This window comes from Chaetodon trifascialis, chromosome 8 (assembly GCF_039877785.1).
Source record: "Chaetodon trifascialis isolate fChaTrf1 chromosome 8, fChaTrf1.hap1, whole genome shotgun sequence".
Taxonomy (NCBI): Eukaryota; Metazoa; Chordata; class Actinopteri; order Chaetodontiformes; family Chaetodontidae; genus Chaetodon; species Chaetodon trifascialis.
The window spans coordinates 17,969,344-17,985,986 of record NC_092063.1 but is presented as its reverse complement, the minus strand read 5'-3'; the positions used below and the strand labels follow the sequence as shown (position 1 = coordinate 17,985,986).

The 16,643-nt window shown below is 43.2% G+C and overlaps 1 protein-coding gene across 1 annotated transcript; it reads left to right on the top strand.

Moving 5' to 3' along the window:
* On the top strand, nucleotides 1–13,288 carry plekhn1 (pleckstrin homology domain containing, family N member 1). Its single transcript, XM_070968844.1, has 16 exons — nucleotides 1–175; nucleotides 1,979–2,069; nucleotides 2,258–2,413; nucleotides 3,416–3,496; nucleotides 3,983–4,073; nucleotides 5,934–6,067; nucleotides 6,636–6,785; nucleotides 8,087–8,167; nucleotides 8,267–8,342; nucleotides 8,600–8,745; nucleotides 9,067–9,219; nucleotides 9,938–10,180; nucleotides 10,739–10,894; nucleotides 11,316–11,564; nucleotides 11,796–11,856; nucleotides 12,926–13,288. Exons 1-16 carry the CDS (start codon nucleotides 102–104, stop codon nucleotides 13,108–13,110), a joined length of 2,127 nt encoding a protein of 708 aa, XP_070824945.1. The 5' UTR covers nucleotides 1–101; the 3' UTR covers nucleotides 13,111–13,288.
* The last annotated feature ends 3,355 nt before the right edge of the window (nucleotides 13,289–16,643 follow it).

Here is a 16,643-nt window from a genome sequence, read left to right as displayed (position 1 = left end):
GTCTGACTGCAGCAGAGAGCGTACTACGCTCTTGGATTACACTCATCCATCACAGGAGTACAGTTTCCAGAGCAGCGCGAAGCCCCACGGACCACAGCAGCATGGGGAGCAGCATGTCATGTGTCCCCCAGCACAACTTCAGATTCTCCAGCAAAAGTTTCATACGCAGAAACAGGTAAGAACAATACAGCACGTCCAGGTATTCTTACTGTACTTGTGTCAGTATGTTTTCTCTACACAGAGCGCATGTCATGCTCTTGACTCCCATTTGTTATTTTAGACTCTGCACTTCAGCTGGAAGGAATTCTTGGTATTTCTCAGGGTTTGAGCAGCGGGGTGAAACAAAGGTTGTGAATTTTGGGAGGCCAGGGTCAGGATCATATGGTAATACGGGATAGTCCCAGAGTCGTGCCTGAGTGGTGCCCGTCTGGCCAACGGTGTCAATGATCCAGTTACCATTTGCCTCCTCTCTGGATCTCTGTGAAGATGATCTGCCAGCTGTCAGTGAATCTGGTTTCCCTACAAAATCAAGACCTGACCCCATTCATTATCGTTATCACATGTGGGCAATTACAGTTCATTACAGATAGTATCTGGTTTATGACACTTGACATATAAGCTAATAGCTTGAAGTGATCTGACCTGAAGGCTTTGAACATGAATAAAGGAACTGACTGACATTACTACCTTGTACTTGTTATTCTGTCTGTTTTTTGTTAATGCTCTGGGTTTATATGCCCGGGCATGTAACACTTGGTACAGCCCACTCTGCTGGACCACCACATCTGATTCTAATTAGCCTCTGCTCCACTCTCCCCTGTGCTGCGTGATGAGTCAGGGTCTGGTTCTGTCAAATGTGCCATGTAGCTCTTGGTGTGCTATAAAGCCAGAGGCAGGGCAACTCGCAAAAAAAGTTAGGTTTCAAAAACCCAACGGCTCAAGCTTGAACACCGATACCCCTTCCAAGATGGGTCAACGGTTCAGTGTGGACAATACGGTCAGTGTTCTTGTTTCCCGTGTCCCCAGCTTACTCTTTGTGTTGGTGAATCAGGCCAGGCTCAGGTATTCCCCATAGAGAAGAGGAGCGGGTAGCAGTTGAATGCCACAGCAGTGACTTGGAGAATGTGGGGTGTGCAAATCCACTACCTGTCTATTATCTACATTCCTCTTTCACTTTGCAAGTACGAATTGCATCAGCATGAATGGTTATCATATTTCTCTCTGTGTATGTATACACTGTAAAAAGTGAATGCGGTGGAATAGCATTGCTCACTCAACACTAATCAATGATTGATGTTGTACATGGACTTTCTGATTAGACAGACCTTGATTCCCACCATGTGAACAAAAGCCAGCGTTGTTGCACTGAGGACACTGGCACACACGTGCAGATAAGCAGATAAACTATGAGCTGAGATCGTAAAAGCAGCCTCCAAGCTTTGTGATTGCAGTGAGGGAGCTTCCTCATAAAGACGTGACACTAATGGTTGAGGGTCACACAAAACAAAGAGGGGCATTGAATGCTGATTTTCCTATGCATATCCTCGCTATCAGAAACAGAAGCCTTGATTGTTGTTATCATTTAAATGGCTGGCATTGATGGAAGGAGGACAAAGGAAGAGACTCTGGTTAATTTAAATGACAGGAGACATATCAGTCATTAATCTTTAGCATTAATTAATTATCATTAATCAACACAGTCAAGTGGTTCATCTTGTGACTTGGTCACGCTGGGAAAAAAGGGAGAAAATAGAGGAATAAGTCACTGACCCTGACTCTGAAATGCAAAACAGTGAAGAGCAAAGACTGCTGTGTTTATGTCAACTCTATCTGACAAGAGTAGATGACAGTGAACTCCCATAAACAGGAAACGTTCCTTGTTGACACTGCAGTGAAGTTAACTGAACAGCAAACGTAGAATAGATGGTAAACACTGGAGAGTGTGTGGTAACACGTGGTTTTCCTCTCTCATATGTAGCAGTCGCCTGTTTCGCAAGAAGAATCCCCAAGAGGGACAGGAGAAGTCCAACAGCATCATCAACATCCTGTGCACCGTCACCCCCAGGAAGGTAAGATCCTCCGTCAGCCCGCTGAACATGGCGATGACATGAAACATATCAAGCAAAACTGCTCTCCTATACATGTCAGCCTGTGTGCGATTTGATTTTTATAGCTGGCTCTGACTGATTTTAAGAGCAGGTCTAACTGCTTTATTCCTGTCATGTCTAAACTTCACCAACGTTTTGACTGGCTGCAGGAAATGTCCCATAAAGATCTGCAGACGATAGAGAACATAAAGTGGGATCCTCCATACGACCCGGCCAGCGGCTGGAAGAAGAGCAGCATCAATGTGAAGAACTACGGACGGATGATTCACAGCTCCAAAGTTCGTTTCCGCTTCCTGCACTGCCAGGTGAGTGGAACTAAATAGCTTTTTAATGACTGTATGTTGAAATATCATGAAAGCAACAATTAAAAGAAAAAACAAAGCTAATGCTGTACAATCCTTATCGTGGTTAATGAGGTCTTTAACAATGGCCAAGCCTACAATGACACATCATGCCAGTCATCCATGTGAAGCCTGCGATTGTCAAAACAAAAAGAAAAAAACAGGTGGAGAGTAACAGGATGTTGTTCTGCGGCCACCAAACACACTGAAACTTGCTGCTGGCATTGACGCGGTGGCAGGCTGTGAATAATCCAATCAGTTTTCCACAAAGCAGACCGCAGCCTGTGTTTGGACATGCTCCCTTCTGCTGCGGTTGTGAAACATCTGTGAGAGAAAACCTCAGGGTAGAGAGAGTTCCTCTGATCCCCGGGACTGATAGAGGACACGCCGGCTCCTCGCTGTGGGAACCGCAATTTGTCAGAGCTGTGACACAACCGCTCGGTCACAAAGTAGAAAGAAAAGACTGATTGGATGAATAGCATCATGACAGCAAAGAACACATTGTATTATGTGGGAGGAAAGGAAGGAAACGTGTTACCTAAGTGTCGACACAGAGACGTTCATAAACCGTGAAGGAGGACTGCAGAACGGCTTTTTGTGGTCTGTGAGGAAATTCCTACATATCTGGGAATTCTTGTCCATCCTAAACTTGTCCTATATCACAACATTTCCTGTTGGTGCTCAGTGAATCAACAGATGATACAAGAACAAGATGTTCTGAGATGAAATAAATAATAAGACATAATCCCTGATGGGGATTTAAGAATAATGAATCTTATAAGGCTTATTAGGCTGTCATGTATGCCTCTTTCCTCATAACAGAGAAGCACCAGAAAAGACATTAGAGCTCACATGGGCCTCCAGACACATATGACATGCAAGACAGGCAGCCAGGACTCATTTTATCAACACTGCATGTGCATGTGTGAATCTTTCACTCTTTAACGTCACTTATCATCTCTGCAGGATGTACATGACTGCTACCTGGATCTCTTCCAGACACACCTTCATTTTGTCTCCAACAACACAACCGGACTGACATACCAGGTGAGTTTCATTTCAACACACAATCCTTCCTTCAAATCCTCGATTCCTCACTATCAGCTAATACCTGAGGACAGATTTTTACTGTTGAAATACTCCTGTGGGGCAGGGTTTTACGTTATGTCATCATACATTTTGACATGCGTACCCTGTCAACCAGCAGTGTGTTGGTAAACAGAGAGTATGATTATGCTTCTTCACCTGCCTTGTTAAAGCGTGAGCAGCTGTTAATCATCATTTTACAGTGTCTGTCGAGAGCTCTACTCCCATGTCAAACAGAGACAGCTCAGCACCTGTATACAGTATTAGTCAGAATACAGATGACGGCAAATACAAGGCAGACATGAATACATCATCGACTTACATTGCTGACCTCAGCGCCGTGGTGATTAATTTCTTTGTTCACAGTTTGAACAGAATAGCAAAGAGAAATGTTGCAGAGAATGCTTTTGGTGTCTGAGTAGAGCTTTTTTGTTGTTTCGTGTGCAGGGCACTCTTCCATTAAAAGAACTGACCATCTGCAACCTGCAACAGAACTGCAACCACAGCCAACCCCAGGAATTCGCCTTTCAAATCAATGGTAAGTTTCAACTTCAGCAGAAAAGTCATAGGAGGGTGTTGGCACCGAGAAAGTTCAAATAATCTGTTTTGAATTTTATTGACTGTGTAGAAATGAGCTGATTAATCACTCAGAGTGGAACCAGCTAATCCAGCAGGATGTTTACAAGCCAGTCGCTGATTTCGAACTCCAAAAGAGGGAGACAGAGTCTGAGTTCTTAGCTCATATTTATCTCAATTTAAAGCTTATTATGTGTCCCTCTGTTTTTTACCCTTGCTGGTGGTCTGCCAAATTTGTCTCATCAGTTATGGATCAAAGTAAAAATTCTCCTCACTTGAAAACCAGCAAGAATCCACACGCTATTTTCAAGCAGCAGCATTTCCTGTGTTGTCACATTCCATTGATTCAAAGGTGCTGGGACCTTCGTCACCTCCACTCAACCCCAAGACTAACTAGAGCTGGGCCCCCTTCACCTTTGGTCAGGGGGCAAACTGGCCTTAAAGGCCTGGCTTGTTAGACAACAGGTGCACTTCAGTCAGCCAGCTGTCGCGCAGCAAAGCCCAGCTCCTGCTCTTAGCCTTGTCACTGCGTATAATCCACGGCACATTCCAAAAACTGCTCAGGTTAATGTCTGGTAGAAATGCCACTTAGCTTTTGAACTCTGAATGGAGAAAAACAATATGAAGCTTGATTTCTTGTCAAGTGCAAAACATCTGCTATAGCGACTAAATGGCTTTGGCCTGGGAAAGTAAAATCAGTGAAGTTGGGGATTAATGTAAAACCACTGAATAAAAAAAACATCCAACATGTGAAAAGTTGGTGTAAGGTTTCTCTGTATTTCTTTATCATTGCTATCTTACTGAAATCTGAAACATCTCTGCTGTCATAACATTGACACTCTTTGGTGTTGCTTCCTCATATTTGACTTTGCAATTTCCCAGATCAAGCTTGTTATTTTGAGGCATTGTATTTCAGGTGTTTTCACTGTACAGTGTGAACCTTTATTGACTTTATGAGAGGCATCACTGACAGGAAACATGTAGAGGAAGCGTGACGAAATTCTGAGTCAAGTGAGAAATGTGCTGTAGAGATTTCCTTTGTGAGACCTGCGTCTTCCTCTCACTCAGCTGAAAATATGAATCAGCTTCAGCATAAAGTGGTGCTGGTGAGTTAGAGAATGACGAAGCAAACGCAGCATGAGATGGTCTGTAAAAATTCCCGGAAGCCTTCACGTGGCTGGAATTAATGTGGCTGTGAATGTTGGATGATGATAGTTAATTACTTTCCACAATAGTTAATGACCTCTGTAAAGAGACGTAAAGTTTGAGGGAAAGTCTCATTTTGTGCTTCCACTGGAAAGACTTTTCACATTACTTGTTTGAAAAAAACACAGCTTATCGTGGGAGTGCTACGGTCGTGGTCTACAATTAAGAGGCAGGATGAAGAGAAAGTCCACAGTGCGGGCTAGCTGTTTAAGGAGCAGTCAGCAGGCAGTACAAAGCCATGGGGCTGGAATTAAATAGGCTATCTCTGCTGGTTATCTCTGGTATGTGTGGGACTGATAGACAGAGGCAGATTCCAGCTCTTTTCATCCCAGGTCCTGTCCATTCCTCCTGGGTGAGCAGTGTGTGGGAGGGGGAGTCTGCTATCACTTTCAAATGCCAGACAAAGCAGGTCAAGGGGGGCTCTTCCGCAAGAAGTCTTACATGTGTCTTGAACATGTGTTAGTATTTACTGCTTACTTATTACATAAGGAAGCAGACTGTGAACGCCATTAATGATTCACCACTATGGCAGCAGGATGTCAGTGAAAAAAGACCCAAAAAGAGAAGCCTGGGTGACACCTTCCCTTTTTGACCTTGTGACCTTTGAACCCTGCAGGTGTCAGTCTTAACCCCATCATCGTCTACTGTGCCAACCAAGAAGAAATGGACCTATGGTTTGGTCTGCTCAAAGAAAATATTGAGGCCAACGGAGGAACTGCAATTGCACCCGAAAACTACACCAGAGTGAAAGTAAGTTCAACAACAAAGTTGATGTCACCTTGCTCCACCTTGCTCCACATTACATTATATCAGGATGCATAGAATGATTAACACCCCTTCTCTTTCATCTTCAAACAAGCACTTGAGCGTGGCTATTTTTTAATCCACCTGGTGGATTTGCCAGGAAAACGCTTCGGCTTCAACCACTTCTGATAAAACAGGGTGTGTGTGTGTGAGTGTGTGTGAGTCAAGTAGGTCACCGCTGGCTCTCCTTGAGGCCTGGAGAATAGGGAGCGGCCTTGACCGCATCAGAAACTACATCAAACTAACCCTCACATCTGCAAAGGGTTCAAGTGCTGACTCCACTCCCACAGGTGGTGAAATGGCTGTTGAAACACATGAACCTAGATGTGTCATAACAGAAGAAAATAGCTGAAGCCATGATGCTTTATTAAGCTTTAGCTTAGGAGCCTTTGCATGAACAAACAAGAGTGATATTTTGAGAGAAAAAGCCCAATCAACATGCTTAAATATGCTTAGGGCAAAGCTCTGTTCATATTTGCTTTGCTGATGATTCCTTCCTGTGTGCCTACTGTAGCTAAACCAAGATGGGACCCCTAACGGCAGAGAGGAGCTGAGGAACTCCGTCAACAGAGAGCCCATCTACGAGTGGGAGGGCTCCCAGCGGGACAGCCTGGGCACCATCGTCTATGTCACGAAAGTCCGACTGCAGCACCTGCCCTGTCAGGTATGACATCACTGCCGCTTATCAACCGTGAATCACTATGACCGGTCGCACGAACATTAAACATGTCGTCTCTGCTCTTGCCTATTAATGGAAATATACAGTAGAGCAAACTGTAACTCGTGATACATACATGTTTTCAAGCTCAGGGGATTTTTCACATGATGAATACAAGCAAGATCACATCAGCTCTAAATCCAGGTGACTCACATAGTTTTTAGATTGCGCAACACAATTACACACATTACCTCAACACAATGTAAGGAGCAAATGAAAAGGGTGGAGTCCATATTTTAGCAAATGGTACCTCTCCTGCAGATTATTATTTTCTTTTTCCTGTCAAGGTGTAAGACTGTGCCAGACACCTGCAACCAACTGATGAAAAAAAAACCCTCCTTGCTAACCGAGGGGGGCATGAGCACAAATAAATAATGCTGATACAGCATCACATGGCAGCCAGTAAAAACAGTGGTCATGACTCGGCTTGCATGGATATCAGCATTTAATTCTCTGTGGGAAATAGCGGCAGCCCTATTGAAGTGTGTGAGATTTAGGGCCTGGGTGTGTGAGAGGCATTTGCCCGGCTCACGCAGTGACTCGACTCACCTCACAGCTGGAATGTCAGCTGTCTGTCCAGACACACCCTCCGAGAGGGAGAGGAAACATAAACTCTCAGTCTGCCGCACCTTTAAATGCCCCTCTAACTGGTTTGACTGAAGCTCTAACTGGGATTTTAACTGCATCGCTCCACAGCGCATTCAAAGTTAATACTGGTTTTGCTTTTCAATGTTTGCATCAGGTCTCACTGTTGCCTCTGAGCTTTGTGTTTTTCATATTCTTATCTTCACACGTCAGAAAAAGTGGAGTTATCAAGGCTTGTTTTCTTACCATCAGAAGTATTTGGTGCCATTTATTTGGTGCCATTCTTTCTTGTACAAAAGCAAAACTTCCTACACAAAATTCCAAAGATAGAAAGTTGACAGTGAAACTGAACTATAATTAGATTTGCTCCAGGTTTCTTCTTTTATTTAATTGTGTCCTTTCACCTTGCACACAAAGAAAATAATGCCTCATGCTGCCTTAAAAATGATGTATCATTGTCTTCCTTTGGCGACTTTTGACACCATAAAGTTTAATTCAATTATGAAAAAATGACAAAACACAGACAATGGTTAACTGGCATTACCTATAAATGACAGTAGTATTCTGCTAATGGATAGTGATCAAACACGGTCCCACTGCTGCAGTGAAACACAACTACACCCACATAAAGCTCACCAGCAGCTATGATCTTGTGCCCACAGGAACAGAGTGACAGACTTCTGGTAATGTACCCCTCGACGCTGATCATCCTATCAGAGGAGAATGATGGACTCTTCTATAAGGTATCATTGACCTCGCTGACCTTTTACACTTAATCATATCCTGCGCTGTGTGTATACAGCATATCCAGAGTTTGTGTTAACAAGTCATTATGATTACAGGGGAAACTTCCACTCAACATGATCACTGTGACCACACCCTGCCAAGACGTCAAGCCCAACACCTTTATGATTGAAGGTAAAAACACTGATTCTACCACACTCTCTTTAGAACAGTGCCATTTAAACAGGCATGTTGAGGGGATTTTAATGAGTGTACATTCATATGCATGTTTTACTCTAAGTGGCCTTTTCCATGAATCCGCTAGCGTCACAGCTTGTAACCCTCCATGAATGAGCTGGTTTTATCCCCAGAATGACAATCTGACTATAGCACATTCCAGTGAGCGAATGGACCGAATGACAGGCTTTGTCCTCCCCCTCCTCTCTTCCCAGGGAAGCTGATCAACCCCATCGTGGTGTCGTGTGTGGATAGGACTGAGTTCTGCGAGTGGATCCAGCATTTCAAAGCCGCTGATGTGCCCGTTCTCAGCCCTCCACCCCCCGTGTATGACATCATCTACACCCCGACGCACAAAGAGGTGAGGCCCGCCCTCCTTCCTTTCTGAGGCTGAAAACAATTAAACTGTTCACAGCTGCTGATGATCCATAACTATCGAGTGGGCTATCTCCACCTGGCTTGTGAACCTGTGGGTGGAATGAATTAAAGTATGAGGAAAAATGATAAAGGAGAAAGAAAACATGGCCCTGCCTGTTTTGTAAATGAATATTAAGCATAACTATGAAATATTTATAACCGCTACCACAGGCACTAAGTCAACAGTCCAATAGACGTTTAGAGCTCATTCACTCTTGTCAAATATTTTCATTTATAATTTAATTTGTTGTCCCACAACCTCTAGGCTCCACAGTTTGACAGGTGGAGTGGAAACAGCCAAGGACGAGCTGAGTCTCTTAAGTTCAGACAGTCGCCAACTGGACGTGGGTCCCACAACCTTCAGTTACCCATTCAAGAAGACAACCCTCTCTCTCCAGGATACTCTGAACCCCTCTGTGTAAGTCAGCGGCGCTACTTCTCAAGTTCAAGTATACTTTAACAAATGTACTGATGCAAACACTGCAGTATTTGCACTGATAAATCTGGAAGGAGTCAGTCGTACATTGTTAAAATAGAACTTGTGTTTGTTTTGGTGGAGTTGACCAGCAAGACTTTGAAAAGTTAATAATTAAGCTAGGTCTAGAGACCAAACTGCTCCTGTTACAGAGGCGATAATCAGGTAATGATCTCCAGGCTTTAAAATTAAAAAAAATATATATATAACAAAGTCAAGATTTATTTCTCTCAAAACAACATCTACCCATAAAAACAAGTTCTAGTTGGAGGGAAATAAGAGGCTCTTAGAGCACACGCTGATTCAGCAGTGAAAGCTTGCTTGTTAACTTCAGTCTCTTTAAATACTGAAGCACTATCAAGGATTATCAGGACTTCTGACTAAACTCCCCCAGGAGATGGGCTATATACACTGTCTGCCCATCTAATTACCTAAAAGTGGGGAGGGCACAGTGCCCAGAAGACATGTTGTTGCTCAGCCTCTGACCTGAACCACCACCCTCTCAGCTGAATAGATGGAGACCTTTTCTCTCAAATTGACTGTTTTTAGTAGAAAACAGAAGACTAATGCTGCAGAGGAGAAACAGTTCATAATGTTAAGAATCCCTGCTGCTGCCTGTGGTGTCTCACTTTTGCCCTGGATGTGTTTGTTGTCCCTGCAGTACAGCTCCAGTCGTCCCTCCTCGACCGAGACTGCCCGCCTGGGCAGCAGGACCAACAGTGTGTCATCCCACACCAGGCCTGACCGCGACCTTCGACCTTTGTCACTGCGCTACTCCTCCCCCCAGCGCGGCTCCTACCTCCAGCCCATTGAGAGCTCAGTGCTGTCTCAGATCTACAGCACACCCTACTCTGCCCTGCACCGTGCCAGCCCACAGCGGCTGGAGAAAGCTCCGCTCATCAAGGTAATTCAGTCTGGCGTCTGAAGGGATAACCGAATATTCCCCGCGAGACTGTTGACTTATTTTACATGTCATGTGTACAGTAACTAAAATAGACTCAGCAAGCAGTGAGAGGGGTCATGATGTATATGGTGCTAACAAATGGGGTACTCATGGAATCTGTGCAGAACTGAGGTTGAAAGATCAATCTTCTTGATGGTGCAAGGAATGAAAGCTCCATTATAGTTCATAAACAAGACTAAAGCCACCAATTAGAGAACATTTCCTATACTTCGGCGGTGTCCCTACATTACTGTGGCAGTCAAGAGAGCAGTTCTACTGTATACACATCACTGACAACTAAAAGCAGATTTGTGAGACAATAGCGCTGCTGCAGATCACGACTGGCATTAGTCCAAAACCTGTACTTGGTAATCTGATCCAAAGCCTGGCTTTAAGTGATTGCCTTCTGTGAACCCGAAGAGCGTGAGAGAGAAAGAGAGGAAACTAACAACTGATTTTCCTTTCAGCGGTTTGTGTATTAAACTAATTCCTGGATCTGTTTGTATCTTTTGTGATCAGTCTAACAGCTGGAGCACCCCTCAGACATCCTTGAGCTACTCCCTGAGCACCCCCCAGCGCCACTCAGACATGTGCGCCCCTCGACAACCGTTGTCGCCCCTGTACGATGAGCCCTGCAGCCCCGAAATCTACTCTCTGGATGATGCCAGACCAGTGGTAAGTGGGTCGACGATACTGGATCCTTAGGTTCAATTTACACCTGCACAGCCTGTCTGATATCAAGCACTGAACACACACGCACACACACACATATGCACGTGTTCAGTGAGAGAATATGAAAGTTCAGGTGTAGACGACCTGCAGGTATCTAATAGATCACAAACAGTGATTCATCTCTTTTTAATTGGCCACATTTACATGCAGATTTAACCATTACTCAGTCTAAATATATGACCTACTTCTCTCACTAATCTTTGTTAAACCACCTCAAACCAGCTCAGTTACATCTGAGTATATTAAAGACCTGAATTTATTTTTACCTTAGTGAATGTATTTATTGCACTTTTTCCCTTTTTGACAAATACCTTTTTGTCCTAATCCTCTAAACTCCTGTCTGACATGCTTCCCTCTGTTTTAGCTTCATGGCTGGGAAGAGCCAATTCAGCACCATCACCACCAGCTGCAGGGCCCCCAGTTCCTATCCTCCTCTTTCCAGCTTCGCACCCCTCCCATGGGCAGGCGCTGCAGGAGAAGCCTGGTCCTGACCAACTCCCAGGGACAGGCTCTGGGCCTGGAGATGGAGACTCCTCAAAGCCAAGCAGAGCAGAGAGCTGAGGCCGTGTCGAGGCTAAAGCTGCTGCCTGCACCCAGCCAGCGGCAAGAGCAGGTGAGAAACACTGAGATACTCTCCTCCCAGGCCACTCTGGTTTCTGGAATGCTGTGGTACAAAGTGCAGCAGTGCTGCGCTGTATGGTAGCAGAGTGTGTATGGATACTTGTCCTGCAGGTGATATTTGAACAGGTGTCACAGATGAAACATATATTTTCGGGGACATGAGAATGTTTGTTATAGCTGATCACAGGAAGTAACTTTCTTCTGTTTTCACATCTGTTGACAGATTCTGCTCCCGTCGAGCTCTGCGAGGAACACCCCTCAGATGCCTTATGGCTACTCACCAGGTAAGAACTGAAGGCATGCAAGCCTGATAAGAGTTTCCTCTGTTTATGTATGGTGTGTCTGTGTGTAGACTCAGCTGAAGTATCTTTGATAGCTTATGATAAATGATTATAAGCTTCCAGCCTGGACAAAAAAAATAATTTGATTGAACATTTTCCATAGATTTTAAATTAAATGTATATTTCTAATGGAAAAAACAATGGCCACTCTTTCAAATCATAGCTACAAAGCTGTGGCATTATGTTTCCTCACAAGTGTGAGTGAACACAGTCAGCCGCCTTCCTAAACACCACCAAGGACACAGAACATAGCTCACAGTCCATCACAGCTTAAATTAAACACGCTCTCACTTTGGATCGATTGGACTCTTGGGTCTTTCAGCAGGTAGACAGAAGGCTAAAGGCTACGGAATTGAAAGTGCAGGAAATGCACAAATGTGACAGTTAAACAGAGCTTAGTGCAGCTCTAAATGCCATTTGTGCAGTCTCATGTGGGTGGAGCCCCGTGTAAGAGAACACTGTTTCACAGACAGGATTGACTCTTACGCTGTGATTGACAACACACAACTGCATGTTACACGCTTATCTGCAGGCTCTTCAATCACAAATGAAAACACAAGTACAATTCACCCGATAACTGCCTTTCACTTTGGTTTACAGATTAACTCTTTCATCTGACAGGTTGCATGTTTATGCGCTATATAGCAAGGAAACTTCATTTATATGCACATTTCATTCAAAAAGCTTCATACAAATAGAGTAAAGGTGAAAGATTTACAACTAAAAAGTGCAAAAGTACAGACAAAAGATCCAAAAGATGAAAGACTTGCAGTGCAGTTCAAACCAGGTGAAGTGAAAACATAAAAGAACACAACAAATACTCCCACAATTAAAATGAAGGCTATTCAGAATGGTGTCGCAGTGGTATGTGATGCTACCGGTTTTACAGTAAGATTACAGTATGTTGGTACAAGGCCAATCACACCATACTGTAAGTACACTGGGACTGTGTCCAAGTTTATTCAGTCAGGGCGAGGTTTGTCTTTCATTGAGTCTTCTCTCGCTCCTATAGATCACCACTCGTACCTTGAACCCACAGAGCCAGATGACCAGGAAATGGACTATGACAACATTTGGGAGTACGACTGTGATACTGGAATGATTCAGCCAACGTCTGGAATTTCGACACACTGGACAGGATTAGACTTTGGGGCCAGAGGCCTCGGAGCCATGGCAACCCAGCAGAGATGGTCATAAAACAAAACAATAGCCCGGCACTCGTCTGGACGTGTGCAAACAACAGATCTCTATCAGAGAGATAATAAAAGCCAACTAGCACAGCCTGTGTTGCTCCTGCTGCGTACAGTATGAGCCGACGGATCCCACAAACTGCGCTGTTACATGTTGGGCAGTCAGGCAGAGGATTGAGTGCAGGTATGAAGAGGAGAGGGCTAAAAACAAGACATTTGGAAAGCGGTAACAGACAGACTTCAGCTGCCTGTTTGATATGTAGCATTCAAGAGGAAAGAAAGCAGGCTGTACACTGTGCAGGTTTAATGATATTTTTTTAATGTATTATATAATTGCACTAAAGGTTTCATATGTAGTGCAAGAACCTCCAGTTTTCTTAAAGTATTTTATAACATGCTGTCCATTTTTGTTATTGTGACATTTTCGATTCCCATTAAGGCTATAAAAAGCATTCCATCAGGGCTTGTTATAGTAAAGGATGTATATTTTTTGTAAAAATTGTAGATTCATTATTTTATCATGTTATATTATTGAGGCAAATAGATGTGGCTTCAACTGACTGCCTTAAAGGTGCTAATATTACTATCACTACTACGTGTGGCTTCCTTTTTTATTTTTGTTTGAGGTGTTTATTTATATTTGGAAATAAAGCTGTAAAAAAAGCTTCTCCTTTTTTGTATATTATTTATAAGTTAATAACCAGCTGGTGAGTATTTAGCAGCTAAAGAGCCAGATATTTCCCTCAGGAGTTGATGGAAACCAAAAACAAAACTGAAAGAGGGTGAATATTGGACTTCTGTTCATGAGGTGGACACAAACACAACTCTAAGTGACTGATAATGTAGTTCTGCTGGAAGTGTAAATAAGCAACTGTTAGCTGACAGTGATATTTTGATACTGTGTTCAACCCTCTTGGCCCAAAAATACGTTCCTGCAGGTTGCAATCTGCAATGGTATAACATTCAGTACATAATTAAAATGTGTAACAGCTGTTAGGTGCACAGATGGAGGGGATACATCTAATAACTTCTCTAAAGATTTTATTTGGAAATGAAAAACCAACCAGACAAACAACAGCAAACGTGCTGTCCCTCACAGATGATCCACTCCCCTTCGGCTCCTTATAAATCAGTGTGTCTTTATGTTCGAACCTGTCCCTGCGCAGCCCCTCATCGGTGAATCAGTGACATGTTCAAATACTCATGTTGTGAGATGCACTATTTTTCCACATTGCATCAAAACCTAAAGAGCTGAGTGTTAGCGCTGTGAGAATACAGTTTCAGCTTCTTGTGCATGCTCAGCAGCAGGACACCTTATATTTTGCAGCTCTTTGCCACCTGCTGAAGAAAAATATCTATGATTTTAAAGGGAACATCTTTTGTTCATGAGCATATTATTAGCATTTATTATGCTAATTACAACCTATTTTAACAGTGGTTTCATAATTGTAGTGAAAATCAAGTCCTTTAAATAACCCTGTAGCTGTAATGCTACAGCTTCTTCCATGAGCCTATGCTGCCCTCTAGTGTTTCACCTTCAGATTTGAGCATTTTGGGAATAAAAAGAGATGGCACACACCAAAGAGATGCTCTTTATTGTAGTTAAACTGGAAGACATCAACAGCTCACAGAGCAAACCTTATGACAAAATACTGTACAGTCATCTATAAATGATCAATGGTGAAAATAAAATGCCCTCCATACATATAAAACTGATACTGGCACAGACAACAGTCCCCCAAATGAATTAGACTTTTGTACCAGTGTTTTGTTAAAGTGCCATTTTGGAAAACAATACAACAGACTTCATATCATCTTATTTTGTAAAAGATGCTCAATTATTGTTATTGGAAATGTTTATCGCTGATACTTTGGATAAAAGCATCTGCTAACGGAAATGAACTGATTGAAACTCTTCAAGTGCCTCAGTTTAATCCATTTATCACATGTTCATCTATCATCTCAACTCTGTGCAGCTCAGAGTAAACCTGCTTCTAATCCTCTTTTACTACATACTGAAACCTTATTTACAAAAGCCTAAAGCCATCTTTCTGTTAAATATACATTCATGTCTCGCCTTTGGTGGTTTCACATTTCACGTGAATGCCAATTCAGACATTAGAGGGCTGAAATGACGGCCACAGTGATTTAGCAAGGAGCAAAAAGACAACTACTATCAAATGAAACCATCAGCTACAGTGCAAACGCATAATCCAAACATGTAACAGCACATCAGGCGTCTGACAAATTCCTCAGACCAAGCTCCAGCACTGACTCTCTTCATGGAAAAATGTTCATTTCCTTATAAGCGCGATGTATTTAGAGGAAGACACGTCAAGAATCAGATGGGGCGGTGAGATGCTGTTTCCTCTCACTGGCTGCCGCCTCCATCTTGACGTATTTTCGCAGGAATCGGATGGCGGACAGAGCGCTTACGTTCGCCAGCAGAACTGTGTGAAAATACAAATGAAAAGTGAGTCATCATATTACTCACAAGACTTTGAAACCAACATTCAAAGTATCTCTTTAAACAAAGTTGACTTCTTCTTGAGGTTGTTGTACCTCAATACTTACTGGGAGACACATTTTATAGCCACAGATTATCATCCTTACAGGCTCAATGTGAAATTCAGACAAATGTAACCTGAACAGTTCTAATAATTTCTATTAATGCTAAATATTAACAGACATACCAGCCTTCCAGGCATCCCCGACTTGTGGGTTTGCAGTCTTCAGCACCCACGAAGCAAATGCAATACAGACCAGACACATGTCGGACTGTCTGAGAGGCAGGAAGGAGGCGTCCAACCCTTCAAACAAAGTATCATAGAAAACACCTTCAGTCATTCAGTGGTCTCACACACATCCAGTGAAAGGTCACAGGCCTTACAATTGGCACTAACACACCAACAACTGAGCACAAGACCCCAGTAATATGTCGTGACTTCCTGTTGTGTCACACTGTGACCCGGTCAAACACCAGCCCCTGCACAGATTACCGTTATTCAAACATACAGGGCCGCTTATGCTACTCATATCTGACATTATGATTCTAGTGGCCTTAAAGATAATCCTCACGGGCAAACTGCTGAACTTTTGATGCGGTATTAGTAGCTCGTAAGAGTCCTCAGGTTGAGGTATTTCCAAACATAAATCAGAGTGCTCTACAGGCAGCTTAGAGAGGACGCTCATTGAGTGAAGTCAAGTTATCACGTACAAGCGTTCCTCTTGGCTTTCACCACTACGTGCCGGCAGTCCAGTCAGTGTCCTCTGACAGCTGAGGTAAGAAGAGTCTGTCCCGGTCAGGACTGTTAACAGCTGACTGTGTGGATGACATATCTGACATTACATCTGTCCACATGTGAGGAAAATACAGACACACCTCTAAACTGAGGGAGGCTGAACGCATTCATATTAATACATATCATTATTAAATCTAGCAGTGAAATAAAAAAAAGAAAGGTTATTCAATATTTTCAATTCTAAAGAGTTGGGCTGAACTAAGAGATTTTCAGGGAACAATCTACATCAACTGTCGAC

Excerpts from the sequence above, each read along its gene's own strand:
- plekhn1 (XM_070968844.1), top strand. The coding sequence starts at position 102 with ATGGGGAGCAGCATGTCATGTGTCCCCCAGCACAACTTCAGATTCTCC. Across the intron at positions 3,497-3,982 it reads CAACCGGACTGACATACCAG|GGCACTCTTCCATTAAAAGA; the intron begins GTGAGTTTCATT and ends TTTCGTGTGCAG. Across the intron at positions 8,168-8,266 it reads ATGATGGACTCTTCTATAAG|GGGAAACTTCCACTCAACAT; the intron begins GTATCATTGACC and ends TTATGATTACAG.